General features: G+C 44.3%; 1 protein-coding gene across 1 annotated transcript; it reads left to right on the plus strand.

The window, feature by feature from the left end:
* The first annotated feature begins 1049 nt into the window (after positions 1 to 1049).
* On the plus strand, positions 1050 to 4312 carry LOC117654175. The gene is made up of 3 exons (XM_034400399.1): positions 1050 to 1270; positions 1344 to 1466; positions 3687 to 4312. The coding sequence occupies exons 1-3, from the start codon at positions 1162 to 1164 to the stop codon at positions 4310 to 4312; spliced, it is 858 nt and encodes a 285-aa protein (XP_034256290.1). The 5' UTR covers positions 1050 to 1161.
* Positions 4313 to 16395: the final 12083 nt, after the last annotated feature.

Genomic DNA, 16395 nt, shown 5'->3' on the forward strand with positions numbered 1-16395 from the left:
TATGAAATTTAGCTGTTGTTTTTTTATACTTTGCAGCATCATCTACCCGCTTCCGTGCCCGGTGCCTGTAAATTGACGGATCTCAGCCGGGCTGCTCTATAAAGTCGTATGTGCTCACGGGCTCGTTCTGAGATAAATCCATATTCAATTTTGGATTGATTGGACAATTCTAACAGGCAATAAGCATGATGGTTGTTAACGTTGTGGTGCACATTGGGACTTTAGCTTTCTTTTGGTATGTCTACATAGACTGCTTGAAGTATTGTTGTTTTGAAAAAGGAGTTTTGCTATATCAATGTGGTACACATTGGGACTTAAGCTTTCTTTTTGGTGTGTCTACAGAGACTGCTTCAAGTATTATTGTTGTTTTAAAAAGGAAGTTTCGCTAGTTCATCAATTCTTTCTTATTCTCCCAGTCCAAAAAAACCATGAGGCACATGGGATCCCATGGACCGTTTTGTATGGGAAAGCCATGGCGGAGAGGCGTATCCCCATGGAAAATGGCTCCAGTGCCATGGGATGGTTGGAACTTCTCATGGGTTCTCTAATTTTCCATGGTGTGTACGCTTCCATGGTTCAGAAACCCACGGGAAATCCAGTTATATCCCTTGGGGCGTCTTGGTTCCATGGTTCTGGCAGCCATGGGAATTGAGTGATCGCTTTTCACCATGAATGCTTCCATGGTGCTTGCGGCCATGGTTTTCGGTCACATTGATCGGGGTCTATGAGCTTCCACCGGTGATTGAGTTAAGTGCGCCTCGCAGCACTAAGCGCGCCTGCATGGTAGGCAACCCATCATACCCACGGCTGGGACGCTTCGGAGCGCGCGGCTCCCCCCTCCCAATGTGACCTTGACAGTGGGGTGGCCCATGGCGCTTTAGCTGTGGCAGAATTTATTTTGTCGGTAGCAGTGTTTTGGCAAGACCATTTTGTGACTTCCTTCAAACGACTTAACGTCCAGCCTTAAATGTTGAAAGCTCGGCGAGTTGCTGTCGAAACACACCTGGTCATTGCCTTTTTAAGAAAAGATCAAATGAATTTGTAGAAAGGATCAAATGCAAGGGCTGTGTCAAAGAAGCGATCAAGTGCTGGGATGTTGATAGTGTCGCAGAGTTAACTTTGATTTAGTACATAGCGGTATAATTGAATGTTTGGTACGAAATGACATCAGCGAGAGCTAAGGCACTGGTCGCTTCATGTAAAAATAACCCCGAAGTGAGGTTATTGCCGTCGCCTGTGTGTGCCAGAACTTCTCCAAACACTGAGTGTTGTGAGTAGATACAGGTGGACTATTTATTCCCGCCACCGACCTGCTTTTAATAATTTATTTTTTCCTTTTGCAGCACCTGTTTCATCGTGGTGGGATGATGTATTTGATGCCAGTGACATACAAAAGCATCATCTTCCCCATCGCTTTTGTCATCCAACTGCCGTTAAAAGGAAACTTTCCTTCTCTCCGGACAAGGGTAAGTTTGGTAGACGCACCAAAAGTTTCTTTCTACTTGTTAGGGGCCGTACCCATATTACGTGACCGGTTTTAGGCCACTTTTGGACCCCCTCCCCCCCCCCCCATCGTGACACACCGTAGGATCTTCGCGAACCCCCCCTCCCCCCCTACCGATGTCACGTAGGATTTTCTCAAAAGCTGTTTTTCGTCTAATTTGATGTTTCCTGATGTGAAGAAAGACAAAGATCATCGATGAAGCCATTCCAGTCGTTGGTGAGTGAAGAACAAGAAGCCGCACAAAACCGGAAATGGCGCCGTCCACCCGGTGGAGTGCAATAATTTTAGAGGTTCCCGAATCCTCTCGCGTTGATATGCTATTAGGCCTGTTTCTAATACTTATTGGTAAAGGAAAGAAACATAGGGTAAACTATACAGTTATCGGCAGGGGTACAGTTATCGTCATCTCGGCGAATGATTGGGTCCTGCTCTGCAAGTACGCGTCCGTTAGTGATGCGGCCAATGCAGGTCGCTAGAGACACTTTTTGAGCATGCAGGACCGAGACAGCATCGCGTTTGATTGAGCATGTCAGCCAACAGAGCCACGTTTCTAGTCAAGTGCAGAATGAGGCCGCTTCGGCCGCCCGTTCTTATCTTCTATGATAAGAACAGGGGTTCAATCTTTCGTTAAATTCGTGAATGTGGGCTGGCAGCAACTATTCTCTTTGCCAGGTTCCTTCTCCTCATCTATTGAAGAGGGCATACTGTGCTTGGTGGACAGAAATTCCTCTTGCTTGCCCTCATTCGGGGGGTGCCGATAACTGCACCAGAGAAATCACCGCAAACACAGTTATCGTCAGGGTGGCCTCAAACTTCACTGGTGTTTCCGGCGTCGTCCGGGAGTTAATATTCTGATGCATTATGACCGTAAGAAGACCCTTGCCGAGGGGGAAATCACTCTTAAAAACTGTGACCCGACTACTCCCTATTACGTTCTATTACGCTATTACAGAAGGCTTATTACGCTCGGAAATTTCCAGATTTAGGCTAAAATCGGACTCTAAATAGGAAAACTTTTACAAATTTTGGCTATTACGCTATTACTATTACGCGTAATACTAGGAATCGGCGACCCGACTATTACGCGAGTGATTTCCCCCTCGACCCTTGCCAAATTTGAATGAAATCGGACCACTTTTTCCCAGTGATCTACGTGATTTAGGAAATGTTCTCCTCGGCGCTTTGAAAGGTTGTCTTTTTCGCAGCTCATGGTGCTAGTTGTCCGTTAGTCTAAAATGAAGGGCGCAAGAGGCATAACAGAAGGAAGAGGGGGTTCGTGACATGCTGAGGGGTGATATAGAGTGTCTGTGACGACTGTTAGAAATTTTCGTCACTTTCGGTCATGTTTTGCCTTTTTAACAAGGGGTGCCGATAACTGTCTTAAAGGGTGCCGATAACTGTATTTTGGCTGCCGGTAACTGTGTTTTTGGTAACCTTTTTATCACGTTAAATAAGAGCGTCACAAAAAGTTTTTGGTGAAATCTTTGTCAGCCACTTCGTTGTCTAGATCCTTCTGAGGTGTCTGAAACAAGTCGCACAAGTCTAAGTGTCATAACCTACCCTAGAGGCCCTTGAAAAGAAAGCGATGCTCTTAAACTGACGGTAACTGTATAGTTTACCCTATTTCTCAACATTTCTCCCTTAAACTGGGCTCGCTACCTGCTCGTAATCCACTTCATTTTCGGTTTTGTTCTTCTTGTTCTTCAGTCGACGACTAGAATAGTCTATTAGCTCACAGAAGGGGTCTTTTTTTGGAACCCTGAAGGTCAGAGGAAGTAAAATTTAAGCAATTTTACATCAAATGGCCACTTTGAATTCATAAAACGACCGCTAAAACTTGTCATATTTCGGGAAACTTGGTTTCTGTCCGCTTGGATGCAGCAGGAACAGATATCTGTTGCCTGACCGCGCCGCTACCTCGTGTGTTTTGCTATCATAATTTCCAAATTCGTGACTACGTGACTTTTGAATTAACCCCCCCTCCCCCCTCGTGACCGTCCGTAGGATTTGGCCGAACCCCCTCCCCCCCCTAAATCGGTAACATAATTGGGTACGGCCCCTAATCCTTATTTGTTTGGTTTTGTGCTCTTCGAAGTCAGGATAAGAACGCAATTGAAACCAGGGAGAATATGGGGATGAAGTAAATGGTTTTTAAAGAAAATTTCTTGTTTTCTGTCTGCAGCAGTTCAACCAGCGGGAGAAGAAGTTGATGACATCCACAAACCTCCACAAATAACTACAGCAGCAGTTGGCATCAACAATTCTATGTCTACGCCCAAATTTGCTCACATCCTGTGCAACAGTGTGAACTCGAAGAAACCGCGGTATCCATCTCAGCAGCCATCGTACGAAGCAAAACTTGCTCTTAATGCAGGCAAAGAGCATATGAACTCTTCTGGAAAAATTAGGAGAGCCCGTTGTCCGCAGCCTGCTTGTAAACTTAAATGTAAGCGTTGCTCAAGCCCAAGGCTTACAGAAGAGGAAAGACTCTTAATTTCAAAACAATTTTGGAATCTGCAGAACCATGAGCAACAATGGTTGTTTATATTTAAGTCAATTAAATTAACTGCTCCAAAGAGAAAAACTTCTATGAAAGGAGCCAAAGGAGAGAAACTTGTTAACAGAGAATACTCTTTCTGCATAGATAAAGAACAAAAAAAAGTTTGTAAAACTATGTTTAAAACTACATTAAGTATATGTGATTCCTGGATTGTCAATGCCTTGTCACATTGCTGTGATGACCTAGTAAAAATTCCAGACAATCGAGGGAAGCACAAACATCAGTTGGCGGCACATCAAGGACCGTAAATTTTTGTTTCTATGTTCTGGGTTATTGTCAGCTTTATCAATGAAAATGTCTTTCTTTATACGACAGAACAAGGTCAAGAATGATTGACTTGTTTGTACTTTAAGATATGTTAATCTATCTTTGGCGACAAATTATTTCTGTTGTGCTGTGTTGTGGTTTATGAATAAACAAAACCATGATAATGCCCAGCAGTTTTATTTATTTTAACAGTACAATTATTCTAACTCCTAAATTGAAAAATAATTACACACAGAAATACACAAATAAATAGAACAGCCTCTTTTTTTCCACAACAAAAACACATATTTAAATAACAGGAAAAGTAGCGATATACATCGGCAACTTTGGCCCGTCCCGTACATTAAGAAACGTACGAATTTCTCCTATGTTTGACCCTGACGGGAATTAAATCTGAGTCTGGGGTTAAAATAAATGTCGTTTTCGTCATCAGCACCCTCAAAAACATCAGAAACAATGCAAAAACTCGAAAAAAAGAATGTTCCAAAAATACCCCGCTGGGATTTGAACCCGGGTCCGAACTTCTCCGATTTGCTCGAAACTGGCACCATTGGTTTTCTCTCGTCGCCCCGATTCCAAAAATACCCCTACATGCCCTCCTAGCTGCATCCGTTGCCGAGATCCTCCTCGACCCCATGTAGACCATGATGCACCTGCAGCAGCGCCCCCGGGGCTCGGATCGGATTTGCTGCCACCGGGCGGTTCTTAGGGTCACCCAAGGAGGCTGCATACCAAATTTGGTCAAGATCGGACTACGGGAAGTCCTCGGACGAACGAACGAACGAACGAACGAACGAACGGACGCACAGCATGCATCATACTATATGCCCGTCCCTCCGTCATTTTTTTACAAAAAATAAACGGGACGGGCCAAAAACATTGAATACATTTGTAAATTCTCCAACATATGTTTTGCTATTCATTTTTGAGATCACATTCACAATTTTCAAATCTGAGACCCGTAATAGCCTGAGCCTTTCTCCAATAGATGTTACAAGTCTGAGAAAATGATCTTCTGGAGCTAATCGAATGCCCTGAGGCATCCGAAGAAATGTCTCAGCTCGAATATCAACACAAAGAAGCATTGTCTTCTCAGAAACTTTGTCAAAGATTATTTTCTTTATGATGACTAACTTTTTATTTTTTCTTGTAGCACCTGAATTATTATGCTTCTTACCAGATGCTGCACTCTCAGTGGTGTAAACACATTGCCCTGTTACCAGTTTGTTATATAACTTGAGCTGGGATTTGTCTAAAGGTTCAGGGCAATTTTCCAACAAAATATTCTCTTCTTCGGTTGGAGTGTAATCAGAAGAAGATCCAATGAGAGCACAATCCTTAGTGGGCAGATATTTTGTCTTTTGGTTGGGCTTTGAAACTATACCAGGTGTACCAAAAACCCCGTGTCAAAAGTAGAGGTATGCAACCCGCACGTAGCCGCGCGGGCGGGCTTGCCTATGCGCCGGTCTGCGGGCGCAGAGGCGCTCTAGGGTTGCCACTCGTCGCTACTCGCGCTGCCGCCTCGAACGCGTCGCACACAGGTGGCAGCACTCGCCGGCGCTCCGGACGCTGGCCGGACGGTGTCACCGGTGCAGACGATGGGTCACGTAAACAAAGCGCCGGCAGCGCTCGCTGCGTCGAGCGAGCGGCCGGCCGGCGACGCACCGAGCGAGGCGGAGCGAGGCCGTCAGTCGTCGCAGCACAGTGGCGCGAAACGCCAAAAAATGCGACATCGCGCGATTTAAAATAATTTTCCGATCTGTCTGCTTTTTTCACTGCATATGGTCATTTTATGATGTTCTCTAGCAAAAGAAATGATTTCCAAGTAATAGCTGGGCATATAGAGCTAAAAATCACGAAAAACATGAAAATATTGTACCAAAATCTGCTATTTTTTACACGTTTTTTGCCTGTAAAAGCGACATTTTTTCAAACGGGCAACTTTTCTCAACAGATTCTGAAAGCCAAGGACAAGGCCTAAAATTTTGTTATGGTCGCAACGCTGTAGCGAGGTCGGCCATTCGACTTTTTTGGCCTCAAAAGGTTTTTTTTTCGTAAAATTTTAAATTTGGGAAAAATTTTTCCTATTTTTACAAATTTGTTATTTTTGTGCCCCTGTGGTCTGTGTTGCCTCGTTACATCTATTTCCAGTTCTATAAACTTATTGGATGATTGATACTGGTTTTGGCGTAAAACGGGCCGCAGGGGGACAAAAAAAACAAAATTTGTCAAAATAGGAAAAATTTCCTTTAAAATTTTCGAAAGAAAACCTTTGAGGCCAGAAAAGTCGAATGGCCGACCTCGCTACAGCGTTGCGACTATAACAAAAGTTGTAGGCCTTGTCCTTGGCTTTCAGAATCTGTTGAGAAAAGTTGCCCGTTTGAAAAAAATGTCGCTTTTACAGGCAAAAAACGTGTAAAAAAATGGCAGATTTTGGTACAATATTTTCATGTTTTTCGTGATTTTTAGCTCTATATGCCCAGCTATTACTTGGAAATCATTTCTTTTGCTAGAGAACATCATAAAATGACCATATGCAGTGAAAAAAGCAGACAGATCGGAAAATTATTTTAAGTCGCGCGATGTCGCATTTTTTGGCGTTTCGCGCCTCTGTGCGCAGCTCTGTGCGAGGTGCGAGTTTGTTTTTGTGAGACACTTCATTATGGACGATGGTGTTTTCGAACTTGGAGAAGATCGACATTGTGGCTGCGTCCCGGGACGCGGAAAACCCAACCACGTCGGCGAGAAGGCTCTACGCGGAGGGGTTTTCCCCGGGGAGAGTGGTGCCGTCGCCTGCAGTGTTCCGACGGACCGAGACAAACCTGCGGACCCACGGTGCATTTTGCCCCCAAAGGGTAGGAAACCCGACGGGTTGTGGATGATCCGGTACTTCGCGGAGCGGTCCGACAGCACTTTGAAGCAAACCCCATGCTGGTAAATAAAGATTCGCCCAGCGGCACGCGGATGCGTCCAAAAAACTTTAGCCATGTTTTATTTTATTGTGTCTGTTTAGGTCAAAGGGGCATTGCCCAGACGCTGGGGGCCAGCGTCATGTCCGTCGGACGCATACCGGCGATTCCATGCCAAACCAACGAACGCTTGGAATTTCATCTCTCCGATTTTGATGAAATTTTTTTTTAAGGGTAGGGGTCATCATAAAAAGACCCCTGCCAAAGGGTTTTGCGATATCTCACCCCGTTTAGCTGTGGCAGGATATCAAAGTTTAAGCTTTAGTCAAAATCATGATATTTTCTTAAATTTCCTTTTTTCTGGCTGATGTTTTTTGGATTTTTTTCCATAGTGTTTTTTTACGTAAAAAGAGCTGGGGAAACGATGAAAAGGGTTTTCGAGACGATTGGGTGAATTTTGATGCCAAAATTTTCATTTTTCGTCATATTTTTTCGGAAAATTGCCATTCCCAAATAGCTCATCTTCGATTTCGACCTAACTTTTCCCAAAATGATCCCCTAACATAGTGAAAAAAACCCTAAAAGGGTTTGGTCGGCCCCCCCATAGGATCTGAGAAATCGCAAAAAAAAATTTTTAAAAAATCACCAAAATTGTGTATTTGAGGTGGTGGTGGTGGTGGGGGTTCTTGCCTGCGCTGCGCAGCCGTCTGTTCTGGTCAACATCGACTTCCCCGCTCGGCGTGCGAAGTAAAACCCCCCGCCAGGAGCGCCTGTGAAGCTCATAGGCAACCCGCAGGCCGGGTGCGCATGTGCGTGCGTTGGGTTGCCTACCTTCCATTCCCATTATCACAAAGGGCTAGACCACACATGATTTAAACTGAACTTCACTTGAAAGGCTAGACCAAAATCAATCGTGTGTACAAGTCTATGAGGAAGGCGACACGGCAAGTCAGGGAGAGGGCAGCCCCGGGATACGCGCCACGATTTAGCCAGGGGACCCCTTTGGAGGCTCCCAAATTTCCCCCATGCATTTGCCCATGCAAGATAGACCCGTAGTGAAAGCGAATCGATTGTAGGCAACGCTGCTAGCTTCCCAATAAGCTAGTTTTCATACAGGGCGATAATTGCAGTGAGAGCTATAAGTCAAAACAGCATCCGTGCCGGCTGCCGCCTGGCTGCTACTGGCGTATATCCCAGTGGCGCCCCTAGCGGCAATCTGCAGTCTCCTTCCCCATGTTTCTTCTGTTAAATGGTGAACAATTCATGTTGTAGAGGCGGAAGAAAAGGGGGGGGAGTTAAAATTTGATAACGGTAAATACCCATTATTTACTCATTTTACGCAAATGAAAAAAAACTCATTTTTTCAATTTTTTTGAGTTGATTACTAGATTACTCTGATCTTGTCTGTGCTAGATAGCATACAAAATTTGGGTTTTTTTGGTGGAACAAAATATTTTAAATTTAAATTTATTATTTTTCCACTGTGGATTTTCCAACTGTTAAAATCTTGTTTTCAAGTTCCATCTATTACTATCTAACGGACAATATTGAAGAGCCTGTGCAGCTTGAAAATGTTCTAGCTAAAGCTGATATTATTAAAGTACCAAATAAACCATATTGTATGCTATCTAGCACAGACAAGATCAGAGTAATCTAGTAATCAACTCTAAAAAATTGAAAAAATGAGTTGTTTTTTTTTCATTTGCGTACAAAATTAAAATTGAGTAACTAATGGGTATTTACCGTTATCTCCCCCCTTTTCTTCCGCCTCTACATGAATTGTTCACCATTTTAACAGAAGAAACATAGACTTGTACACACGATTGATTGTGGTCTAGCCTTTCAAGTGAAGTTCAGTTAACTCATGTGTGGTCTAGCCCTTAGTGATAATGGTAATGGAAGGTAGGCAACCCAACGCACGCACATGCGCACTCTGGCCTGCGGGTTGCCTATCCGAGCTTCACAGGCGCTCCTGGCGGGTGGTTTTACTTCGCACGCCGAGCGGGGAAGTCGATGTTGACCAGAACAGACGGCTGCGCAGCGCAGGCAAGAACCCCACCCCACCACCACCTCAAATACACGAATTTGGTGATTTTTCAAAATTTGTTTTTGCGATTTCTCAGATTCTATGGGCGGGCCGACCAAACCCTTTTAGGGTTTTGTTCCACTATGTTAGAAGATCATTTGGTAAAAGTTAGGTCGAAATCGAAGATGAGCTATTTTGGGAATGGCAATTTTTCGAAAAAATATGACGAAAAATGAAAAATTTTTGGGATCAAAACTTCACCCAAACGTCTCGAAACCGTTTTCATCGTGTTCCCCAGCTCTTTTTACGTAAAAAAACACTATGGAAAAAAATCCAAAAAACATCAGCCAGAAAAGAGGAAATTTAAGAAAATATCATGATTTTGACTAAAGCTTAAACTTTTATATCCTGCCACAGCCAAACGGGGGGAGATTCGGAAAACCCCTTTTGGGAGGGGGGCTTTTTTTGATGACCCCTACCCCCAAAAAAAGTTTCATCAAAATCGGAGAGATGAAATTCCAAGCATTCGTTGGTTTGGCATGGAATCGCCCATCTTGAAGTCGGCGGCCTGCCACCCCTTCAAAGTGCATCTCAATCAGGATTTGCACGGGGACGACTTTGCGAATCGCATGGCCTATTGAAATTGGATGCTCGCGCAGCTGGCGCCCAGGCCCCAATTTCAAAGTGAAATTTGCTGGAGTGACGAGAGCACATTTACCAGTGAGGGAACAGTAAACCGACATAATATGCACTATTATTCAGTTGAAAATCCTCATTGGATGAAACCTAACCACGTCCAAGGACGGTAAGAAATTTGCCCTTTTAAAAAACTGACATTTTATAGTTATTATTTAGTATCGTTGTTATTATTATTGTTTTTTTAATTATTATTTTTAGTTGGAGTGTCAATTGCTGGGCTGCGATCTTAGGGACACACCTCATAGGCCCCTATTTTTTTGATGGACCGCCCCTAAATGGACCACGGTACCTGCAATTCCTCCAGCAGGACCTGCCGAACCTGCTTGACGCGGCCAACGTGCCCCTTGACTTGGCCGAGACGCACTGGTTCATGCAGGACGGCGCCCCTCCCCACTGGGCGCGTGCCGTGCGGGAGCACCTCGACGAGGTAAGTTGTTTGAGTCGCACCAGTCTTGCCAAGTCGCCTAGCCCGGTCCACATTCGTTCACAATTTTATTTTTGACAGGTCTATCCGCAACGGTGGATTGGTCGCGGGGGCCCCACTGCCTGGCCAGCCCGGTCTCCTGACCTAACCCCATTGGATTTCTTTCTGTGGGGCTATGTCAAGGCCAGAGTCTATGACACGAGGCCCGAGAACCCCGAAGAGCTGAAGAATCGCATTCGGGCGGTCTTCGCCACGGTGGACGAGGCCATGCTCGAGCGGGTGCACCGATGTGGCGTTGCTCGGTACGGCCAATGCCTGGCTCGCCAAGGGCACACCTTTGAGCACATCTATTATGAATAAGGTAAATTGAAATAAAAACATAATCAAACTGTCTCAAACACAGAAAGATATTATTTTTATGTTTTCTTTATTTGTTGCAGCACGTGCTCTGAGACCCTGAGTTCCTGAATGATTATTGAGATGAAACTGATTATTAAGAATAATTAAATTGTGATTATGATTGATTAGATTAATAAAAATGATTGACTACCATGCATCGTGACTGAAAATTTAGGGCACCAGGGTGGGGTGGACGAAGCAAAGGGTCATACCGCTTCGCCGGGGGGAAAGGGGGGGGGGGGGGGGGGAGAGGGAGGGGACTGTCCAAGCAGACACGTCACACCGTTTTCGTGGAACGGCCGGGACGGGTGGCAACCCTAGAGCACCTCTGCGCCCGCAGACCGGCGCATAGGCAAGCCCGCCCGCGCGGCTACATGCGGGTTGCATACCTCTACTTTTGACACGGGGTTTTTGGTACACCTGGACCTTTCTTTAAATGCTTTAGTTGTTTCTGAGTTGCATTTGCTTCTTATAAGATGAGATGCCTTTCTATAATTGAAGGAGCGGTGAATTTGGTACCAAACTCCTCGCTGGGCTTTAATGAGTTCTTTCAATTCTTTGATGCCTGATTCGTAACATAAAGATGCAGCTGCCCAGATTGGTCCCCAGCGATCCACATTTTCTGCCAGGTGGAGAGTCAAGATATGGAGATTGAAACTCATAAAGCTTTCTCCGTACAAGTGCTCCACATCCCTTCCAAAGTGCAGGAGAAGTTTTTGACCATTTCTCTTGTCTTCACTGGTCACACAGCTTCTGTTCAGAAGAAAAAATGCTTGGACTACATGTCCCCAATTCACCAAATATTTTAAAGGAAGAATTTCTGTAAGGACAGGATAAGAGTAATACAATGCCCAATTCTCATACTCCCTTGCACTCCAATTGGCACAGTCCGATATCTTCCTCACTGGCTTTCTTATCTCAATAGGTGGTGTTAAGGCCATCATCTTCTTATCAAGTTCTTTTATGTCAGTAGGTGCTCCGATGTAAGATCCTCTTGATACATTGTTGAGCCACTCTGTCAGCAGAGTTCGACAAACACCAAATGGTAAATTATGGGCATAATCCAAAATCATTCCATCTACAATATCAAATTTACTCAAAGTTGCTAATGGACTCAAGTACTGTACCCCATAAACATAGGCAAGTCTGTCATCATCAACACACTCTCTGGCCTGCTCTGCTACAGATTCATGAGTTCTTTTTTTGGGAGGTATTTCTGGGAATGGGAAAACCACTTTGTTGTCAATATATACTCCTGGGATCTCACACCAGTTACAGGAAAAATATCCAGAGTGAAGGTTTATCCCCTGCATAGGCCCACGTGCCCCAGAGTCAGCACAACAGCCTAATGTAAAGGCACGGATAATGACCTGCTCATCATCAATTTTGATTGAAAACCCAGCCTCAAACTGTCTTAAATGCTCTACAAGTGGGTTCAAAAATAGGTCCATGTGTGGCTTTTTGTTTCCAAACCAGAGACCCCCTAATAACAGATTTTTAGGCACGAAGTAGCCTTATAGTATACCCAGGACTCAGCCGGCCCGAGATTCAATTTGTGTGGCCCTTTATGCATTTCGGAAATTTTCTATACGATTTTAATGAGACTTTGCAGACTTGTAGAACTTTGAACGCTGATTCTCATGCTGAAATCTGGTTAAAAAGTTCAAGGGGAAATAACTTTGAATTTCGGTGCACAAAATTTTGAATTTCGCATGAATTTCGGTGAATTTCAGTGAATTTCAGTGAATTTCAATGCATTTCAATGAATTTCGATGAATTTCGATGAATTTCGATGAATTTCATTGAATTTCATTGAATTTCACAGCAAAATTCATGAATTTCACAGCAAAATTCATGAATTTCACAACAACATTCATGAATTTCATCACAAAATTGAGGAATTTCGGTGTGAGATTTCGTTGCCGCTGGCCTGCAGAGCGACTCCGCATATCCGCATACTCGGCTTCGGCTTTCTCGGACCTCTCTCTCGCACAGAGACTCGGTTGCCGAGCCGGGCCGGCTCGCCACGAGCGGCAGTGCCGGTCTCTAGTCACAAATATACACACACTTTGTAACCGAATGGGGAAGCCCTTTTGAGTTTTCACGAGTGCGCGACAAGCTCAGTTGAAGGGAAAGGGCGCCCGATTCTCCATTGAAAAGTGCAGCCATCCGGCAGTGTGGGTTGCGGGCGAGACCCAACCAGGTAGTCCGGGTCGGCCGAGAGAGGAGCGGTCTTGGCCCCCCAAGGACAATTGCCTCTGGCTGCAAAATGTAAATTCGCTTCTAGAAGTCTAAGAGTAAAATAAAGGAGCTCGTTCAATGCGCCATGAAAAGATGTACAAGAGCAGTTTTGAAATTCAGTTCTAGGTCTAGGCCTTCGGGAGATACACAAGAAAATGTGGTTCTATAATTCCGTAATCAAATTGGGTTAAAACTCAAAAATATCACAAATCCAAAAATAAAATATGGCGTTAACCGCGTGGACATGAGGAAGCAGAATATGGCGCTTAAAGTGTTGAAAAATTGAAAGCGACAGAAGTTAAAATTGGAGACAATAGGAGGAGTGCACCGCGGCAGGCAGGCCGACCCTCGGACCAACACACATTCACACACACACGCACACTGGCTCACTCTCGGGGGGGTCTCGGGCGGGGAAGAGAGAAACTGACGACAATGGCGTTTTACAATGAGGGGTCTTTGGGATGAATAGTCTTTGTTCACAAGTGGCTCACCCCAGTGATCTAATATTTTGCTTTACATTACAAATCTGAAAATTTCAAATTCGTCTTCCATTCCTTTCACTGCTTCAGAAACATGTTCAAATGAATTTCTAGGCCAATTTTGAGGGCAGCTGAGGTCCCAATATCCTGACGGCGTGGCGGGCGAGGGAGGCTTCTCGGCCCAAGGATGCAGGTCGCCGACCCGGCTGCCCCCTTCCCCCCTTCCCCTCCCCCCTCCCATTCCTTCCCTCGGCAGGGCTCCTTGACCTTGCCTAATTGCGGGAACGTCTGCAAACAGTGTGTCACTTCTCTGGAGACTGGGCCTTTTTCCTGGCCGTCAGGGCCGTAGCTGCCGGGGGGGCAATGCCCCCCCCAACTTTTGGCCAGGGGGGGGGCAAGGGGGGCAAGGAATCTGGCCAGGTGCAAGCAATGTAGACACAGAAATGCACGAGAATACCTTTTAAAAAAGTGTAAATAACCCAAAGAACTGCAAATTTTCTCAGCTCGCTTCGCTCGCAAATAATTTACATTTACCAGCCTAAATATCCTTATGAACCGCAAATTTTCTCAGCTCTCGGACAAACACTGACCACCCTAGTAAGTCGTAAGAACCGCAGATTTTCTCTCTTCCCGCGCGAGCTCTGTTTGCTCGCAAACAAATTACGCCGTTTACCACAAAAAGTCCTAAGAACCGCAAATTTTCTCAGCTCGCTTCGCTCGCACACGTTTACTACCAAGTAACCCTTAGAACCGCAAATTTTCTGAGCTCGCTTTAATTGCAAACAAATTACGTTTTCCACCCTAAAGCCCTAAGAACCGCAAATTTTCTCAGCTCGCTTCGCTCGCACACGTTAGAACCGCAAATTTTCTGAGCTCGCTTCGCTCGCTAACAATTTACATTTACCACCCTTTTAATACATTCAATCGTGTGTTGAAAATTGAAAAAGCACCTGCGGGACCCCTGATAGGTAGGCAACCTTCAATGCAGACGAAAATTTGCCCCCCCCCCCCTGGCGCGAGGAGGCGGCTACGGCCGTGCTGGCCGTTCTTTAGCGAAAACTTTCTCGAACCTTCTGGAACGGCTTTCGGACGGCCCCCTGGCCGCCCGGGCATGACGTAGGTGAGTGCTCACAGCACGCCTAGCAATGCGACGGAAACGCGGGGATACATTCGCGCCAAGCCAAGGGATGAACATGGCTACTTTTGAGTCCCAACGCCGCGGTAATTTTTTCAGGGCCTTCCAGCCGCAACGGCCACTCAATGCTACACTCTAAATGTCTTACAATGAAATTTGACCTATGTTATTCGTACGTTACAGTGAATTCGGCGCAAGCATATTACGAAGCAATATTCCTTCGTAATACGAATCTTTTTAGCCTTTTCATTGTAAGATACAAAGAAAAACCTTCGTAATACAAAGAAAAACCACCTTCGTATTATGCTTGCGCCATTTCCTTCGTAATATGGGAAATTTCTTCGTAAGACATTTAGAGTGTAGACGGGGTTGCTTAGGTCTGTAGACGGTCATTTAGACCAAATCTAGACCGAGAAAAATCGAATGCTTCCGACGGTATTAGAAGCCAGGCTGCTTCAGCCTAACCGCGCATACCGGAGAGCTCTTACCGCATTAAATTACAAGAAAATTGCATGAAAATGATTGTTTTTCAATGCACTTCGACGTTTTGTACAACTATTATTTAGTTTTTGTATCAATTGATATACTTTTATCCATTGAAATGAATCTTAATTACTTTTGGACCATAATTCACGTGGTTTCTTGAATTCCGGATCAAATATCATGAATTTCAATTAATTTCAGACCGCAATTCATGAATTTCGATGAATTTTAATGAATTTCGGATCGAAATTCATGAATTTCAATGAATTTCGATGAATTTTAGACCGAAATTCATGAATTTCAATGAATTTCGTGAATTTCAATGAATTTCAATGAATTTCAATGAATTTCGATGAATTTCAATGAATTTCGGCTTGAAATTCATGAATTTTGAATTTCGGTGTACAAATTTTCAGGAGTTATTTCCCCTTGAAAAAGTTGGTGGCCAATTTTGAGAAATTTCCTGTCAAAATCGCCGTTTCCATGGCAAAACTCGACTCGTCAAAGGAAAAAAAAAGGAGTGGGGGGAGCCGAGCCGGGGCGGACCAATAGCCGAGCTTCTTTTTGGGTCTGTACAGCTTACTCCAAAAGCTGAAATCAGCACGTTCGAAATGAAAAATTTCTTTGACTGCAGGTAGACAAGATGCAACAATAGAATTGGTGTAGGTTCGAACGCAGTTTTTCGGGTAGAACTATCCAATAATACTTCTTGATTGGAGTGTTTTTGGACATGCGCAGTAGGTTTGCAACCTGTTAACAGTTTAACCAACTGTAGCATTTGAAATCTGTATTAATTTTGCTCTCTTTCTTGTTTTTTCTTTGTTTCCCGCTCATGAAAATTCATATAAAACAAATTTTCAATTTTTGTGTGATGACTTTCTAAAAAAATATTCACAGAAAATTAGCAAAACAAAAGTTCTTTTTTTCTGACATACAGTTTCTCAAATATTCCTTTTATTTCTGTCAATAAAACAATTTTGTTGTTGTTGTGATTCAGTTAGCTGTAGGACCACTTCGCTCCACCTCGCGACTTGCAGTGCTCATGTTCCTCGAACAAGACTCACCCGCGTTTCGAAACCATCCCTCCCGAGTTTATGAAATTTGTCAAACCAACCGTCGTGGTGTTGATACGTTGTAAGGGAGAACTATTACACAGAATTCAAGAAAACATGACTAGAGAACCATAGCCTTTTGAAACAAGCCAAACAATTCAACGTCAGCAACAATGGATGGGCAGTTTTAATGCGCGACTGCTGGTGCTTTCAGCTT

Source organism: Thrips palmi, unplaced genomic scaffold (genome assembly GCF_012932325.1).
Source record: "Thrips palmi isolate BJ-2018 unplaced genomic scaffold, TpBJ-2018v1 HiC_scaffold_10, whole genome shotgun sequence".
NCBI classification, from domain to species: Eukaryota; Metazoa; Arthropoda; class Insecta; order Thysanoptera; family Thripidae; genus Thrips; species Thrips palmi.

Coding starts and splice junctions, on each gene's coding strand:
- LOC117654175 (XM_034400399.1), top strand. CDS start 1,162: ATGACATCAGCGAGAGCTAAGGCACTGGTCGCTTCATGTAAAAATAAC. Junction 1,271..1,343: donor TTCTCCAAACACTGAGTGTT/GTGAGTAGATAC, acceptor TTCCTTTTGCAG/CACCTGTTTCATCGTGGTGG. Junction 1,467..3,686: donor TTCCTTCTCTCCGGACAAGG/GTAAGTTTGGTA, acceptor TTCTGTCTGCAG/CAGTTCAACCAGCGGGAGAA.